Source organism: Micropterus salmoides, unplaced genomic scaffold (genome assembly GCF_014851395.1).
Source record: "Micropterus salmoides isolate LMB-PRFRI ecotype aquatic unplaced genomic scaffold, ASM1485139v1 Ms_hic_scaffold_13, whole genome shotgun sequence".
Lineage (NCBI taxonomy): Eukaryota > Metazoa > Chordata > Actinopteri > Centrarchiformes > Centrarchidae > Micropterus > Micropterus salmoides.
Window position 1 is genome coordinate 20922041 of NW_024040374.1, and position 19763 is coordinate 20941803.

The 19763-nt window shown below is 40.7% G+C and overlaps 1 protein-coding gene across 2 annotated transcripts in view; it reads left to right on the forward strand.

Annotated features, from left to right (window-relative positions):
- Window positions 1–15446: 15446 nt before the first annotated feature.
- notch2 (notch receptor 2) overlaps window positions 15447–19763 on the forward strand; it is a 51826-nt gene continuing 47509 nt past the window's right edge. For both annotated transcript variants that reach the window (XM_038716138.1, XM_038716139.1), the window contains exon 1: window positions 15447–16016. In XM_038716138.1, the coding sequence (XP_038572066.1) occupies window positions 15944–16016 (73 nt within the window). In that variant the 5' untranslated portion in view covers window positions 15447–15943. The remainder of the gene's footprint in view (window positions 16017–19763) is intronic.

The following is a 19763-nucleotide window of genomic DNA, read 5'->3' on the forward strand; positions in this document are numbered from 1 at the left end:
ATTTGTTGCCTTGGCCGTGTGTTTTTGGTCATTGTCATGCTGAAATACCTATCCACAACCCATTTTCAATGCCCTGGCTCAGCGAAGGAGGTTCTCCCCTAAGATTTGATGGTACATGGCTCCGTCCATCGTCCCTTTTGATGCGGTAAAGTTGTCCTCTGCCCTTTAGAAGAAAAACACCCCCAAAGCATAATGTTTCCACCTCCATGTTTGACAGTGGGGATGATGTTTTGGGAGGTCATTCCTCCTCCTAATACGGCGAGTTGAGTTGATGCCAAAGAGCTCGATTTTGGTCTCATCTGACCACAACAATTTTACCCAGTTCTCCTCTGAATCATTCAGATGTTCACTGGCAAACTTCAGATGGGCTTGTACATGTGCTTTCTTGAGCAGGGGGACCTTGCGCTGCAGGATGTCAGTCCTTCACGGCGTAGTGTGATTGTTTTCTTGGTGCCTATGTTCCCAGCTACCTTGAGGTCATTGACAAGATCCTCCTGTGTAGTTATGGACTGATTCCTCACCGTTCTCATGATCATTGCAACTCCACAAGGTGAGATCTTGCATGGAGCCCCAGACCGAGGGAGATTGACAGTTCTTTAGTGTTTCTTCAATTTGCTGATAATCACACCAACTGTTGTCACCTTCTCACCAAGCAGCTTGGCGATGGTCTTATAGCCCATTCCAGCCTTGTGTAGGTCTACAATCTTGTCCCTGACATCCTTGGACAGCTCTTTGGTCTTGGCCATGATGGAGAGTTTGGAATCTGATTGATTGATTGCTTCTGTGGACAGGTGTCTTTTATAGAGGTAACAAACGTGATTAGGAGCACTCCCTTTAAGAGTGTGTTCCTAATCTCAGCTCTTTACCTGAATAAAAGATGCCTGGGAGGCAGAAATCTTTCTGATTGAGAGGGATGAAATACTTACTTCACTCACTAAAATGCAAATCAATTTATAAATTTTTTGTCAGGCATTTATTTTTTTGTCGTTATTTTGTCTCTCACTGTTCAAATAAACCTACCACTAAAATTATAGACTGATCATTTCTTTGTCAGTGGGTAAATGTATAAAATCAGCAGGGGATCAAATAATTTTTTCCCTCACTGTACCTTCTGTAGAGAGGGACCGGGGGCTAGTAGCCTGTGCTTTTTTCTGTGCTTCATTATCATCGTGACTCCACAAATCACCTCACACCGTCTCAAGCATGTCATCCGCCGTCACTGTCATGGCATCCCGGATATAGCTAGTGGTTCTTGGCCTACCTGTGGCTGTCCAGTGTCTAAATAACATTGAAATTACAATCAACCGTTAAGGGGCAAGGTGATTAATATATATATATGAGAGAGGGAGAGAGAGACTCAATCAAATTACTTAAAAAATTGAGATGAAACAGAGGAGATTTTTAGTTGAGTGAGACTAGGGGCAGCCATGAAATGAAATGTTGAGAAAAAAAATTGTGACATTTTGTGTTTTTTGTTTTACACACTCCTGTGGGCATCACCGGGCGATGTAAGTCAGACACTGTAATGTTTTATACATTGTAACAAATTTATTATAGTAATTTCACACTCTCGCCCTGCGAGGGACTGGCGACCCGCCTTTCGCTCAATGTCAGCTGGGATTGGCTCCAGCCCCCCGAGACCCTGTATGCAGGATAAGCGGTTGATGATGGATGGATGGATGGATGGATGGAATTTCACACCCAGGTAAGGGCTTATTAAGAGGTAACGCTTGTGGCCCTCTGCCTCCCTCTATTGGTAGAAAAGATTCTGACCGTATCGAGGTCCTTAGTTGATTTGATGTGCATTTTGATACTGTGTTCCATTTTAGTGTAGACATTACTGTGTGCAATGTTTCTCCCAAGTTGTGTGCAAAGTTTATCCTAATTTAGGCTACTTGTAGTGCTAGAAGTAGCCTACTAGAAAAACAATCTTCTGTGATTTTTTTTTTTTTGAACCACTGAAAATGACTTTCTGGGCTGCTAGAATTTACTGTTACCTCCCCAGGGGGGTGGATTACCTACCACATGTCCATACCGCTGTAACAGCAAGCTGATGTTCCCTTTGTGTCACATGTGCAGAGATTCGAAACCAGACCAGTGAGTGTAACTACTCTGATCCTGAGAGCTTTTTCATGAACTTGGGGTAAGTTTTAAACTGAAGATGGCTGTTGGAAAAAGGTTTTGTTGTCACCAAAATTGATTAGGTATGTAGAGAAATGTGACAATCTTCTACAGCAGAAGCAGGAGGCTTCAGGCTACCAGAGTTTTGTAAAGAAGAAGACTCTAAAGCAAAATACACCCAGGATCACTATGACAAAGAGGGGATTCAACTAAATCCAAAAAAAATGGCTGTCAACAAAGCTATGCCAAGTACTTTCTGGGATGAGTGAAAATCAGGCTACATGCAAGTTAGTGATGGACCCTGAACAATTTGCCTGCTACATATTTAGTGACCAGTACGATGACAGGCAGTTAAATTTGTATCTGAACATAGCATGGAGGACATGCAAAAAAACTGAAGACAAACATCTTAATTGGCTCCTTGACAACAGAATATGCATGATTTATGCTGTATGATCTCGTTTCCAAGAGACAGATACTGGTGATGATGAATTGTTGAATATGTGTCAGGAGGTCCTAAATACTATGCTTACCCAACAAATCAGTTAAAATACAAGGAATCGCTCTATATACATCCGTTGTCACTGCATCCGTTGTCATACATGACACCCTAGTGGATGTTGTGTGCAAGTTTGTGAGCCATGATAATACATAAAAGGTTTCAAGGGGTATACCCCAAACGTGGTGGCTTCTGATAACTGTACCCTGAATTTGATTTTTTAGTCTAATTGTTTCAAACAGCAGGGAAAATTGTATTTTATAAAAATGTTGATAGAAATGTAGAGTGAGTGCGCCAACATTGATGTTGTGTGTATCTATTCACATTGGCAACTGCTGTATATTTGAAAATAAAATAATAAGAATTTTAAGAAGATTTGCCTTTTGGTACAATTATTCTTTGTAAATAAAAGAAATATGCTGATCATGCTATGAATGATGCTACTAACAATGTTGAGGTGCAAAATGTATTTACAAGTATGTGCATCATAGAAATTTGTTTGTATCTAACATTTTTTCTCAAAGTCAGCAGGACAATTTATTTAAAGACTGTCTTGTTTTGTTGAAAAACCCCAGAGACAAATATTAAATCATGCTTTTTTATGCAAGGTTTTGAGGATGCCACAAGTCTTCTTGATGTGTATCTATTTATTTTATAAACGCAGAGCTTCCGACCATCTTGGTTTTAGAACAGACCTGCTTTCAGAGCTGCCTGCTGTGTATGTTTCTAAAAACATATAAGATCATATCTGAATGCATCAGAAGAAGCTTGACTTTATTGGCACTATTGCATGACATGGAACAGGACAGGAAGAATATTATTAAATCTGCATCCACAGACTTATTTTTAAAGCCTTTTGGGGGGCTTTTTAGTCTTTAATTGGATACAACAGTCAAGGAGAAACATGAAAGTTGGAGGAGAGGGAGGGGGAGGGGTGGGGGTGACATCCAGCAACGTCTGCGAACATCCTCTGCTGGGAGGACTCGGCCTTCGTACATGGGGCGTGCACTCTGCCAACAGAGCTAACTGAAACCCCTAGACTTTATTTTGACATTATGCAAGATGGCTAACCATTTAGTTTCAACCACATAACAGTATTAAAAGTTAAAGAAGGTGGGGGTTAGACTAATTGCTGATTAAAACGGTGTGTGTGAGGAATTCTTCTACTCCTCCTGACTATAGTTGTACCTTTTTTATAGAGATATTCAAGACAATAAGATCTCAAGATTTTAAAAAGCATGCCCAAAATACTAAGAAAAAGGCCCAACTTATTTTGGATATAATGACCACCTCAGAGCACATTACTTCTTAGACTAAGCAAGGAGTTTGTTTTAACGGCAATGTTATGAAGAAAGGGTCTCTTATTTGATTAGATTTTTTAGAAAATGTGACTGCTTGTCAGTGTGTCAGACGGCCTACAGGTTTGGAAAAATGCAATCACTGTGCTATGCTGAATATTCCTTATCTGTTATACCAAATCAAGTCAACAGAAAAATTAATAGTTTAAACCTATTGAACCCTGATTTTAGCTTTACAATTAGAAAAAAAACATCCACAATGTTTAATAATATTGCATTTTTATTCTCTATACGCTTGTTCCAACACATCATTGCAGCTACATGTTACATAATGGAAAATTCAATGTGTCTTCATCATTTTATACATTTCTCACAGTTCAACATGGTGTATTTAATAGCTCTGAAAATGTTGGGATGAAATTTAAAATGATTTTCTGTTTGCACAACCTGACATCATGACATCATCATCAGACATGTGCCATACTGGATCCCATTATTAGAAGAAAGTCCTTTTTTATCATCTCAAACATGTTTAACACACTGACTGGATACATTTTTAAATTAATGGCTTGTTTCAATGAAATATAGCAATATTCATATGCTTACAATCATTTCATTCTGTAGTCACAATGGCAATGTGAGCAAGTTATTAACTCTCCTCATGCTCCAGTGGTCTTAGCTCAAACTTGACCAACCCACACATTGACTGACTGTTCTTCAGGCTCAACAGTCAAGCATTTGTCACTCTGTCTCCAGTCCGTTCTCAATCCAACTCTTAGCTCAAGGGCTCCTTCACCTGAGTCACCTGATCTCTTCTGAGTTCCCCCTGTGATTTCAGAGAGATATTCCGTAAACTACAAGCCCAGTTGATGCCTCTACATAGATCTTGCGACTGCCCTATTAACCTACTTCCTGGTTCTCCTCTACCTTCTAGTCGGAGAAATACACCAACAGCCCAACAACAAAATATCAGACTCATTGGCCATGCATGGACTTCTGAAGTTTAAATGATATTGCTGTAAATAAATAAATAAATAAATACACAAAACAAGTAGGGCCTATCCTCTCCCCCTGTGTTTGAGCCACAGCTGGAAGACAGCCCTCAACACCCCATTGGGTGACTTCGCGTACCTGGTCATGCACTTCAGCCTCACCACCGCCCCAGCGGTGACGATCTCCCGGATATGCTCGCCAGTTTGATCTTAGAGGTCGATTTCCGAGGCCGAGACCATCCTTCCTTAATGTCTGGTGGCAGCTGCAACCCAACTTTTGAGTAGGAAACTCAGAGGGCCCTACCGGTTATAACATTATTATTTAGTTATTTCTATTGGTTCTAGCCAGTGTCACTTCCACAGATATTGTTTCGTAAATATCCAGAAATACTTTACCCTCATGCTATTTCATGGTGTTCGCCACCATAAACACACAGTTGGCGATACCACTCTTGACCAGCAGGTGGAGTTTTTTGCTCACTGATGAAGTGCAAATGTTAGGCTCTAAATCTGCCTGACTTGCAACTTGTGCTGACAGTGGCCTCCTGTTAGCTGAGCTTTAAATAATTATTTTAAAAGTTGCAGCTTCCGGGGTAAGAGAATATGGGGAGGGGGACTGTTTTCACACATAACAGTAAATGAAACAACTGATAGCATAGTAAGCTTTAACAGAGCAACGATCTGATTCTTTAACGTGAGGTAGAACAGGAAATGTCAGAGAAAAAAATGAGAAGCAGCAGAGGGTAGCGTGCCAAAAGCAAACCACAGGGCACAGCATAACCTTTTCACCTCTCAAGGGAAGTGGGCATTTTTGAGTTGGCCTCAGTTGTGATCACTTATCTTTCTTTGTAATCTTGTTCCACTAAAATATCTTTCATTGCCTGAATGCTGCTTTTTGCCTTTGTCTCTGCTGTAGATTCCTATGTCTTACTAATTGTGTTTCTGAATACTGGTGCTGTCATGTGTCAGATTGTGCATATTTCATGTTTGCAGCCATGCCTGTCCTGTCTATCTTCGTCAGTTTCGGTCGTACACTATAAATATGTCACTGTTTGCCTAGCCATTCTCTCTACATTTAAACCTGTCTGCCTTAAAACCTGACCTTCCAGAGAAAGAAATGTATGAACCCTTGAATTTCCTGTTGCATAGATTTTAAAACACTGGCATTATTTTAATTCAAAGGGCACTAGAGTACCTTCAAAAAATCTTTGTGATGTCAGAAACAAGGAAGAGAAACTTGATTACCACATAGTTAAAGTGTAAAACCCATGTGTTTGATTACGCGTGTGTAAATGTCACCGTGATTAAAAAGAGGACAACATACCCCTGTCTTTCACTCCAGCACTTTCTCTCCTTCCTCTGCATGTTGCCATAGCAGCAGCGAGTGTGTGACAGTCATGTGAAAAGGAAGCTGATTGGATTAAAATACTTTGTGTGATCAGGGGTCAGGACTATGGAGCATGTACTAAACACACACAGCCTGATTGAAACACCCACAGATTCACTCATAAACCAAGATGGCTAGAAGGGTTGCAGTGCCTATTACACATTTATCAGTTTTCAAGAACAAAACCTGCGGTGTGTACTGTTGCCAACTCATATTACCCTATCTTCATAAAATTTCCTGTCAAAGACACAGACACAACCACAAGACTGTCCACCCACACTCGACTTCTCCCGAGTCTTGTGCAATCTTAAAGAAACAGGACATTAAAACAACGTGACCTTGACCTTGACCTTCAACTTAATGCTGAACAGCTGAACAGTCAAGTATGCAAATTCAGACACAGCAGGAGAGTTTCAGTCATGTTTCTGGCAAATTAACTTTATCACATTAGCAGACATGCTCACAAGCACATGCATTCATTGTTCCCCAGTATAGTATAGCAGTTTTGACCCAGTGTTTAACACACTATTATACACATCAGCAATAAATAGTGATGTGTACATTTAAAAAGAGCTTACGTAATTTCTAGCAGTTTGCAACCTTTGTTTTACTAGCTAAACACACTAATATAAACAAGACTAAGAGTCTACAACCATGCTATTGTATTTGTGAGGCTGTATGCACAGTGTTGCTTTGAACTCAATGCTAACATAAAAACACTAACAGGGTCACAGTGACAATGCTACAATGTTGATGCTAAGTAAGTATAATGTTTACAATGTTCACCATCCTTGTTTAGCATAAAAGCATGCTAGCATAATGCTAATTAACACCAAATGCAGCTGAGCAAAGTACAGCTGAGGTCGATGTTGTCACGCTCTGCCGGTCGGCCATACTTTGTGTTGCACTTTTGAGTTTAGTATCTGCCTTATAGTATGTTGAGTTTTGGGTTCTGTCCTGTCTAGTGTCCAGTATCTGCTTTATAGTCTGTTGTGTTTTGAGTTTCTCTGAGTTATTGTTTGGTCAGTTCATTATCTGTTATTTAGTTGGTCTTTGATTCCATGTCATGTTCTTAGTCTTGTACTTTAGTTCGTGTCTTTAGTGTTTACTCCTGATCTTGTGTTCTAGTTCTGTGTTCTGATATTTTGTAACATGTGTGCGTTCCTGTGTTGTCACTTATTCACTCTGCCCCAGGTCTGCTTGTCATGTCAAGTCTCTGTTTTCCTCTGCGCTCTCTCTCTCTCTGCCTGCCTCGTTAGTCTCATGTCCTTCACCTGTGTTGCTCCCGCCCTGCTCGTTAGTCCCTGTGTGTGTGTGTGTGTGTGTGTGTGTGTGTGTGTGTGTGTATACCTGGTGTTTCTGTCTTGTCTTTGTCGGGTCATTGTATGCTGTCTCCTGGAGTTGCTGTGAGGTCTCCTGTTGTCTGCCTGCTTGTCGTGTCTCCCTGTCACCCTGCTCCCTGCTCCCTTTGGATCTCTGTTTGGACTAACTTAGTTTTTGGACTCTGTATTCAGCCACTCACCTGTAAGTGTGCTCGTTTTTGGTTTGTACTGTACCTCCTCCTGCCTTGCGTCCTGTGTTTGGGTCCTCCAACCTGCCTCACCCACACCAAACCGTGACAGATGTGAATGACATTAACTTTGAAGGTGTTCAATCAAAAAAGTGTTAGACAGTCAGAAATTTTGACCTGATGATGGTGCTAGATGAAAACTCAGGGGATCAAAGTTTTCACAATTCATCCTCTTCAGACAATGGATTTCTGTAACAAATTCTACGGCAGTCCATCCAATAACTTTCGAGCAATAGGGAAAGTCAGGGCATCGCCACATTCAGGAAGATACTTCATATGAGAACCTTGAATATCTGTACAAAATCCAATGGCAGTTAATCTAAAAGTTGATGTAAAGAAATGTTTCTGTCTGGACCAAAGAGGTGCACTGACCAACAGACTATTACCATCCATAGAGCGATGTCACTAGCATGGGTGGTCTCTTGGGTGATTTACCCATGTGTAATGGGTAACGTTGACCCATTACTGAGTAGGTGCTACGTTGAGCCAAACTGGGTCAGTTTTGTCCCAACGATTTTAGTGTGGAGGCTTTTAATGATGATTTTTCTGTAAATTCACAGTAGTCAAGAGATGTGATTTAACTCTTTCTCTCCCTGCAGATAGGTTGAAAGAATAGGGCTTTAATTAAAAACCTGAAATAATGTAAAATGAACTGAAAACACAATGTTAATTCAGTCTTCAGATCATCAGACTACTATTTTCCCACCATACAGGTTGTAGTGTGGTGGGAAGGTACAGTAAGATGTGCACCCCAACAAGGGATGTTGCGTCCATCTTGTCATCTGTAATGGCCATGATAAAAATGGGTTTCATCCCATATCAGACCAGCTTCCCACCTCATCCCAGCTGCTTCCCAGTCACTTCCCCTTCATCTTCTTCCCTCAAACTCCTGTCTAATCCAATAAGAGCAAAGGGAAGCTGCGGAGACAGCAGCTGTATGGCAGAGGAGAGGGTCATAAAACGCAGAAGGCCGAAAGAGGAAGTCAAGGGACCTGGTGAGTTATTGCCCCCCAAACGTACACACTGGGTCCTGGGAACTGGCAACTTCTCACAGGGGGGGTCAGTGTGGAGTATCCCACAGGCCTGGACCTGCGCTGCACTCTGTGTATTCTTTATCACCTCATGGCAGACCAATGATGACCCCTCACACCTTGCCATCATAATACTGCATGAGTCTTGAACTCTGTAATAAAATGGATGTAATAAATTATCCTTTTTCCCAGCACTATATATATACCCACATCTCAAAGAATTGCCCTCTGTGTGTGTAAGAATATGCCATAAACAAAAACAGGATGTAGAATGGGAAGAGAGAAATCTGAAAGAAAGCGAGAAAGAGGAGGAACAAAAGACTTTCACAAATGTATGTCACACAAGCAGAGATGCTTTGAACAGGGCCATGCGTCAATGCCTGGTTAAATACACACCTTTTGATGTATTTGTTTGTCATTTAAGTTCTGTAAAGGTCCCAGATTCATATTTTAATGTGATGTACATTAAAGGCTAAACATTCCCCTCAGAACGTTCTCTCATTTCCCAGCGTTTCCCATTTATCTCTCCGTTCCGTCAAACAGATAACATCATTGGTTTATTAACAGTGTCATATCTGACACGCAAGCGCACACACAATGCTGAGTTGTGCCTGTGAGAGAGTGAGGGCTCAAGTGTGAATTCCAGCCATGCCTGTCTTTTAGCAGCTAGTGAATTTATGATACAATTAACCTTGGAAGATATGGCGAGCGCACTCACTTTATGCTATCTGAAACTTTCAGCGTGCGAGTTAAACACACAAATATGCAGAGAAAAAGCACAGTCTGCACATGTGTTGTGAATTGAGCATGGAGAAAATGCAAAGAATGACTTGAAAAGGCCTCAGCCAGGGAGGGATGTACAAATCCATTTCCAATTGACATCAATCAGAATAAACTTTTTAAAAGAACAGGTAGTAAAACCTTTTATTGAAAGAAAGGAAAGTAGTAGAGATGAGTGAATGACTATAATAATTAAGCTCTTGTTCATGTTTTCCCCCCCTTGCATGTTCATGTTTCCCATAATTTGAATGAGGTTTTTTTTTTCCCAGGCCGTCCGGGTTTTGTCTATATTTGGGCAAGTGTGTTTTGTATACCTAATAAAACCAAGGCAATCATTCATGCACTTCAACCAACATACTATGTTTCAATATATTTTCTCCTCTCTACCCTGCCCCTGTTGTTCTAATCCCATCTGTGTGGTAAGCATCACAGACTTTGGCAGATTACTTTGACCTACTGCACCCTTGGGCTGCAGGGACCCAGAAGGTCAAGATGCGCATTTCAGTATTTTTGTGCACACAAAAGTGTGCTTGTAGCGCGCATACATCTGTGGTTAAATGTGTCAAACCTTAGTGTATGAGAGAAAGATTGAGATGACCTTGGGTGGGAGATGGCAGATCATGGTGTTAACTTCAGGTCCTCTACTGTAACTCCTTTTACTGAATCAGTCCCACTCCCACCATCTTAACGTACCTCCTGCCTTACAGCATTTAACAACAACCATAAGTGCCCAGTCCAAGTTGGATTTTCTCCATCATAAAGTCATTTTAAAAAGTCATTGTTTCATCTTTAACTTTGGTGAAGCCTGTTTACTTTGTATGTGCTTTGTCCAATTTCAGTTGCATCATATTTTAGGTTTAGCTCACATAAGAGATTTTGATTCATTTGGGTTAATCTGACTCAGTGCCATACTTTAGTGACCACCATTTGACATTCATCATACTATTTGTGTCTTCCACTAAGAACTATGGACTAAAGGAGGTACCAAACTAAAAAACTAAAAATGTGATTCTAATTACTCTTTGGTGGAAACACGTTTTTGTTTTTTTTGAGTCAAGTCAAGACAAATGTTGACTGTGCTGATTTGTTTCATCATGTACACCTTTATTTTATATTTAGCTCCATATTTACCTTTTACAGAGCGTTCTTCCTGAAGCACATTTTAGACTGAGGAATGTTTGCTTCCTTTCTTCTTTGCAAAGGAGAATATTGCATGCATGAGTGCGTGCACATTGTTTGTGTGTGCCTGTGTGTTTGTGTATTTAAAATCCTATCTAAGTATTCTTAAAATCTATTTCCTAGTCATAGCCCCAAGTATTACTTGGCATGTTTTTTAGCTTAGCATCTTGCTCCTCTAAGTCAAGTCTAAGCCATTCACTGTGGGTTGAAAACAGCTGAATCCAGCTTTAGCGTGGCTCAATGATGACTGAGAGCACCAGTAGTGTACAAAGCTAATATGCTGAAGTTGTTTGTGACTGAGGGAGTTGGGTGTTGTGTGTGTGTGTGTGTGTGTGTGTGTGTGTGTGTGTGTGTGTGGGGGGGGGGGGTTATAAACCTTGCAGAACCCAGATGACACTGCCGAGGCCGTTATTTTCCCACAGTGCAATATAAATAGCCTGCTAGTGTGGGGTGACGGTGGGCAGGCAGGGGCGCTCAAGGGAGGATCCCATCCACACACAACAGCACATTCCTGTCCACCTGGCCCTGCCAGAGCCCTAGGTCACCTTACAGGATGTGTTCACATACACACGTCCCTCCTCCTCCTCCTCACACCTTTCCTTCATCACCTGTTTCCTCACCTCTCTGCCAACCCCCCCTTCTTTTCTCCTCATCAGGTCTCTGCCCACATCACGCTCGGCCACATCGGGCCCTCGCTGACTCTCCACCTTTGACCACTGTGGAACGCCATGACGCACACATTCAATCTCACAAACACACTCTCTCTTGGTTCCTCACACGAACATACCTGCTTTCCTCAAGGAAGCCGACAACAGCAAAACACTACTTAAGTGTAACATATACTATATATTCAAAGCCACAGAATATCGACAACTAATGCATGCAGGAGATGACATTGCACTTTTTTCCTTGTTTTTCATGTTGTCTGAAATGTGACGCTGTTGGCAAAGTGATTCATCTGCTTGACGGCAAATCAAATAACACGACTGTATGTTCACAGTAAATCAGTTTTGAGTGATTATATTCAGTAGTTACATTATGAAATTACTGTTTTTATCTGTGGCACCACTTTTGTTTTTATATTTTAAAATAAAACTGAGGCCAGAAAAAAAAAATGTGTGCAAGTATGTTAACTTTTTTTGAAAATAATCCCATGTCTAACCAAGTAAATCATTAAACTGATTTAGTGTTGATTTGTGTGCTTTTGTAAATTATGTGTATTATCTGCCCCAGTGTTGATCTTTGGCACATATAACACACAGAAGTTCACACAGGAAAATGATTTACTGTGATTAAATAAACCCTCGTATCAGTGCTGCATCTCTCTGTAAATTAGACACCATGTGGCTTCTCATCTTGATGACCCGGCTCTAATGGCCAAACTCTCCATGTTGATGCGTGCGTCGAGGGGATCTGAAAGTCAACTAATCTGATGTGCTCTTACAACTTACATACTACTTGTTATCAGTCCCGGCCACAGAGCAGAACATCACCTTCCACCCGAGCTCGCCTGATTTAATTCAAACCTTCACTCAATATATCCACAGGTATTTTAGCCTGTTACAGAAAGAGACACACACAACAAAAATGTAAAGCTGCTTCTTTTACAGGAGTCAAAACAGGTCAGTGAGAAAGGACGTGATAATCAACCCTAAATATACTCCTTAAGCTTCCTGTCCCCCAGATCTGCTTACACAGTAAAGACGACATTAGACAGACGATGCTTCCGGGCACATGTGCAAGAGTCTTGACGAGGGCACAGGGGGCTTCAAAACTTCACACCTAATGTTCTACGTTTATGCTCATCTCAGCAAAGCCAGCACAAAATGCCTGCTAGTCAACACGTGCTTTAACTAAACCTGATCTCAGTGAAGCATACACAGCTGCATTAAAGGTTAATGGCGCTGTTTGTAAAATGCTACAGTGCAAAAAGTGTAATTATAAGTATAAAGTGTCGCATAGAAGCATCCAGAACCAATGAACAAGACCTGCCTCTGCAAAACAGTTGCCACAGCTGGGAAAGTGAATCAGCCCCTGCCACAACTAATTATAGAAAGGCATCATATATACACTTCATACTGCCTCTCCCGGCTGCCGTCTTAGAACGTAAAGGCCGGGTGACTTCTTAAATGACAGGCACCGATTTGGTTTCCGTTTATCACAGTGGGGGAAGATGCCATGTTTATGGTTAAGGGGAGTGTGCACACACACTCTCTCTCTCTAGTGTAATCAGTCATTACTATCTGCCTCCTAAATGCTGTGTTCTGCAGTATAAATCTACTGGCTGACAGCTGGAGTCACCCTGACTGATAAGCTCCAAACCAGTGTGAAGAGCCCCAGCAGTGATGAAAGTGGCTCTCCCACCAGCAGAGGTTGATGGCTCTGATCCAGGCCGAGTTCATTACTTTACTAATACTAATGCAGTGGATCCAAAGTCTTGGTAACACACCCATTGATTTCCATTGGTTTCTGACAGTATTTACTGCTAATAAAATGAATATTTAATGTGGTTTGTTAAAGTATTCAATACTGACAACACTACAATTATTTAATCTACTGTTGTTATGTGATAAGTCTGAGGTGTTTTTGTCATGTCAAACAATAGATTTGAAGTTGTTGATGGAATTAATACAAATGTGGTTCAAAGGGATTAAAAGCACCAACACTTTGTTTTCAGATGCTTTATTTTTCTTCTTTGAAACGGTGTCAAACATCCGTGGTAGAAGCCTTTTATCAGAACAGTGGCAAAGAGGAACAAATGAGCTTTTTCTGCTCATGAGGCAGATCCACGCCCTTTCTCAAAGCCCACATCTGGAGTGACATCATTAGGAAAACAGCACTGCAGACACAGTGATCTTCAGATATATATCACATTATTGGCTCACATGACCAACGGCTTTACCTTGAAATGAGAGGATTATCAAAGTGTAGCAGGAATTCTGAATTGATATGATAACCTCACAATCTTGGGACAAAAATGCAGGGATAACTCGGCAAGCGACGTATCTGTGGCAGTAGATTTATATGTTTTGGTGATAGTTAAGAAGTATAAGCAAACACGAAATGTGGTTTAACAGCAAAAACAGCATCTGACCAAATGCCTGAATGGCGTTTGTTGTGATGCCAGCACCTGACACCCAACCACGCATGGAGAGCAAGAGCTTGACATTGGCCACAGCAACAAAAGCATTGTCAGTACAGACCCCTGAGGAGATCAATTTGCTCCCCACGTTTCCCGGCCTTTCAGCAGGGTTGAATAGAGGACAGAGGGCCGGTCGCAGCAGCAGGAGGCTCAGCAGTGTTTCTCTAAGGGGTGTAAAGACAAACAAATTACTGGGATGAGATATGGTCTTATTATTGTGATGAGCCAGTGATTTACACCTGGATCATTCAGGCTGATAAGGGATAATTAGATTGGGATTACTGTGGTCACCAACAGTTTATAAAGCGTGTGAGTGTGAGTGTGTCTGTGCATGAGTGAGGGAGCTTAGACGGCAATGCTGGGGTTCTCTCATGTTTTAGGTGTACTATTGCTGACCTTGCTCTTCAAAAAAATAAAACTTCTTTTTAGTAGCTGATGCGACAAATATTCTTTTAATTTTGTAGGCTACTGACAACCTCAGCATTACACATAAACTGTATGATAACTGTAGGCCTCAACTTTATAATTAATCGGATAATTATTTCCTCTGTTAATCTAGAAAACACTAAAAACCAACAGTTCAACCACCAAATATATTAAATTTTAATGACATAAAAAGGGGGGAAAATGCTGATTTTCACACTTAAGGCGCAAGGACCAAGGAAAGTTTGGCACTTTTAGCTTGAAAAGTCTCTTAAATGACTGATTAATTTTCTTTTGATTGAATAATCATTTAATTGACTTATCAAGGATAACAAAATTATTTGAAAAACTAAAGTGATCCTTTTGCTTTATGTTAATGTTTTTCGTTTGGAAAAGAATGAGATCACTATAATATGCTATGTTACTCAACAAAAACTGCATTCTTCTCCTTTCATTATTTTTGTTATTAAATTATGACTCTTAAAGCCTCCCAGCCAATAAAGTCCTACAGCAACATTTAACTTGTGGACTGGAACAGAACTATGTGCACCTGAGCAAGTGGTGACTAACCTGAAACCTGCAGGTAAACAGACTGCATCAATAGTGATTAAAAATTGGAGCAAGATAATCTACGCTCAGTCTTTTTTTATTATTTCATGATAGCTACACAGTACCATAATGACGTAGGTTATAATGATTTGGGTCTACAAAACGTCTGCTTTTTTTGAGATCACTAGAAGTCACTGTTAACCTGTTTTTTTCTCTCCGTCTCTTTGAAAGTAAAGATTCTCATGCGCATAAATTACCTGCAAACCTGAAAGCTGAAGAAATGTGGCAGGCACACAGCCTGGCATCATTGTAACGAAAAAACAAGTAAGAGTGGGTGTTAAAAGACTTATCGGGAAAAAACGTGCAGTTCATGGGAGGAGAAAAGAAAAAAAAACACATCTTTGAACGGGTTAATTTTGAGTCATGCCAGGCTCCGAGAAGTAGAAAAATGAGAGAAAAAATTCCTCCGCCACGGCGACACTGAGAAAGAAAACTTTAACTTCTGGTTTGTTTAATTTCCAGGATAAAAATAACGAACATTTTGAGTAATGCGAATTTTCTAAAGATGTGGCAAACGCCGATATTTAGATATAAGCTATTATATACGTTTTTTAACCATCTTTTCAGCCAGACGGTAGATCCGCGCTGACTTCAGCGGAAGGATACGTGTATTTGTGTCTCCGCTCAGCGACTTCAGTGACTGGGGAGCGCAGAGAGGTTTAGGACCTTTTCACCGCCGTGTGTGACTAGTACGCGTTTAATTTATGGGTAGTTTAAATTGTTTTAACGGGACGGTTTGTAGAACATATGTGAAAATCACTGAAATCTAATTTAGCTCTGTTTGTAGTTTCTTACTCTTAATTGTTCGTGAGCCGTTTCCTACGAGACTTTTTTTTTTGTGAGAACTAGCTAACCGTCCCAGGAGGCAACTCAACTTTGGGCTGGCGACCTTATGTGGATTTTACAGAAAATATGGAGCAGATCCCCGGTTTCTCCTCGGGCAAATCACTAGTCTTTGTCTTCTGCTTCATCCACATCACTTTGGGTAAGTGTGTTATTATGATAAAGCTGCATTGTTTGTTTTTTGTCCTAATAATTAATGAGTTGTCACGTTTGGTTGCCTCTTCATCTGCGGGGCACGGGGCAGACGTAGCATCTCTCACCGCTGTAACTTTACACTAGTTAGCTAACTTAGGTCAGTTGCTCTGAAGAAGTTACCTTTGAACAACCAAACACTGTTCCTGTAAGTGACTTTAGATGGCAGGCTAACGTATAGAAAGCATTTTTAACCGTACTTTTCGATGGTTGTTTCGTTCCTGCTGCGTTTGAACAGGTAAGTTACTTGTGTGGCCTTTACCCAAAACATAACGCAAACTTACGCTAGCTAACGTTAACGTAACCTTCATATGATTGTACTATAACATCCTTATCTGGAGAGAGAGTGTCACTGTAAAACTCAACGTTTATTATCCCTTCTATTAAATTATTAATACTTAAAGACTCTCGGACCATTTCACGTTTAAATTGATCACACACCTCATGATGTCTGGTTAATATGGGTACGAGTCGCACCGCTGCCCAGATGTTGAGCAGCAAGAGAAATAATTCAAAATGGACACTTAACCATGTTTAGGCTGCCCTGCTGAATTAGGAGAGTTGACAGTGATGAAGAAGTAGATAAAATGTGGATTCAAGGGCAAATATCCACCATGTTATTATGGGTAATTTGAGTTTCAGGAGGACACGAGCTTATTTTTCCCTTTACAAGACCCTAACTCATCTATAACACTGCAAGTGACCAGCATGCCCTGCAGTGCAAGGGCACACTCTGTAAATGCTCTCAGATGTGAAATAATAAGGAGGGAATACCTTTAAAAGTTGAGAAATAGTTAGTGAAATTCTTAAAATGAACTAGGTTTATTTGGAAATACTCTTAATCACTAAAATCACTCACTTGTACTGTATAATTGTCATAGTATTGCAGCGTAGCAGTGTGTATGTGTATTTAACATAGCATATATAGGGATACTGGGTTTGCCTTCTAGTGCATCTGTCTTTAATTAAGCACAAATTAGTGTCCACTATTTCAAGTCCAATAGCAGGTCCTGAAATAGTTTAGGTCTTGGGTCCGCTCACAGTCTGACCACACTGCCAAATGGCACCTCAAACAGAAGAACTGATTAAGGTCCAGTGGACCAGATCAATTCATTAGTAACACAGATGTGTAACATGTTGCCTCCTAGAGGCCTAATTGGATCAAAATGATTTTCATTAAACAAAAGGTCACAAACAATATTGATTTAATAAAGTTGTGCCCATCAGTTTATGCTTTCTAATTTAATGTTGCTGAAAAAGAGCAACGTTTGGCTGACAGTGTGCATTGGTTTATTTCTCTCTAACTGATATTATATACTTTTTTGAAATTATGGCAATGCTTTTTGGCAAATACAAATGTGCATAAACACTGTTACACCTGTTGAAGACAAGATAAAACGCAAATGCTTAATTTCCCTGGGATCAGTAAAGTTTTATCCGGACTTATCTTTAAGTTTCGGTGTGTTTACCATGATTCTCATCTCATCCATGCATGTTTATTTAAATGGTCAGGCCTTTATTCATCTGTCAATGTAATGTGTCTCTTACTTATGTGACCTTTTTCCATGAATCCATGAATTCCATGAATGAGTTTCATCATTCCAGACAACAGTGTACTGCTTATCTATACCTACATTTGCTCTGAGAAATAAGACGTAGTCTGTAGCCTGTTTAACCTCTCCATAAGGTTGCCACAGCAGTGAAATTGATTTAATCTCACGTTTTTTTTAAGCCTTGTAGCTCATAGTTGATACATGCAGCCCTACGATTCTTTATCATGTTTTTTCATGGACTGTAGGTGACTTGTGAACAGAGACCTTACACAAAAGAAAAAAAGACAATGTAAAAGTGCTGCAGGCAGTGCAAGGAGAGGCAGAGGAATGTTGTTGGTGTTTGACATTCCTCCCTCCCTCTCTGTTCAGCCTCTCTCTCACACACACACACACATACGCTTTGTGCACCATGATTTTCTTTTCTTCCTCTCTCCATCCTCACCTATCCCGCCACTCATGCTGAACTTCCAAATAGTTGGGACACTGCACTGTAATGTACTGCACTGCGAGCAACTGTGCATCGCAAGTGGTTTTTCATATGACAGGATGGCGGTAGCAGGTTTTGCTTACCTGAATGACGTGAGGGAGGTTTGAGGTTTACCCATGCTGCATTAAGGGCTGTCTAAAGCATGCAGTTTTTTATTTAAACCAGTTCCCTGTGGCTCTTCCTTATTTGACTTCTTAATTCTTTGAATATATAAAAATGATTCACCAACAAAACTGTATGAAAATGTCTGTATGTCTGGCGGTGTAGACAAATTTTTATCAAATACTGTTTGGGAGTCCTTTGCAAACTGCTGTGGCAAAGACAGCTATGCTTCCTGCAGCTTCTCCACAATAAAAGCCTGCCAGATGTTTGCCAGTTGAAAGCTATTAATGTGAAGCAGCAGGTTTGCATTAGCACTATCTTAACCTGACAATTACAGCTCGAATATATAGCGCATGAGAGTGGAATAAGCTGTGATCCACTGAACATAAGACATTTGTGTCTTGTCACCAACCTGTCAATTTACTGCATCACAGCACATTTGGGGAGGAGCAGTTTTACCTTACTCTTAAGGAGGACTGTGAAGATGGAAATGCTGTTATAATCACAACTTTGTACGCAACAGCTCGGCTAAAGCCTGTTATTCCTGAGGCACTGAAAAGGTGGTGAAACTCATTCCCATTGCTACATTATCAGCCAGTTTTTTTTAATCTTTTTTTTTCTCTGAAATAGATGGTACTGTCTGTATTTTCTTTTCGCTCAGCAAACTCTGGCTGCAAAAGGTGATATTTGACACATTCCTACACTACCAATACCAGAGGTTAGATTGACTTTTGTCAATTCCAATGTATGCAAAAAGAGTACACGCTTCTCCATTGTTTTATCATCATTTTAAGGCCTGTTCAGGAAAATGAAGCTGCTCTGTGTTGCTTCTTGTGGAAGCGTAGGTGCCATCGTTGTGGCACACGACATAGTGTTACCCCTATGGCGTGGGCATGTGGATGGTTGCATATATTTGCCCAGTGCAAACAGCAGACAGCTGACGTGCATGTGTGTGTATCTATTTGTGTGTGTGTATGTATTGCATTGTGGATACAAACTGACAAAGGCCAGCAATTGTGCCGCCCATGGTTTACTTGCATTTGACCCAAGCTGGAGCCTGGTGTGAAATGTGATTTATCTGTGCCATGCTTCGCCCTGTGCTCTGAAGACAAAGATATTTATTGAACTGCCCACAATACTGCATTATTTAATGACCACCCACTCTACCCACTGCCTTGTGGTTGTGTTATTAATGTGGCTTAAGACATCATCTCTGACACAAGCTTTCCCTCTGGTTTCTTCTCTCTTATCTTCTCATCTGCTCCTTGCAGTCTCAGTAAGACAAGTTTTCCATTGCTTCAGTGTGTTCATGTTTCAGGTTATATTCAGTTCAGAGTTTGACTAGCAGTGTAGCTAAAAAGCCAGGCCTCCACATGTGTTTCGGTCCTGTGCTTGTTGGTTGTAGTGGGAGAGAGTAGTAAATAATGTGTAGAACTGTATGAGTCAGTGGGTGAGAGTCTGTGGGACTGTGCTCCAAATGTATATGTCTGTATTTACATGCACACCCATGTATGTGGGCCTCTGTTTCCAAAGTGGCTTAGAATAGGTGTAAACT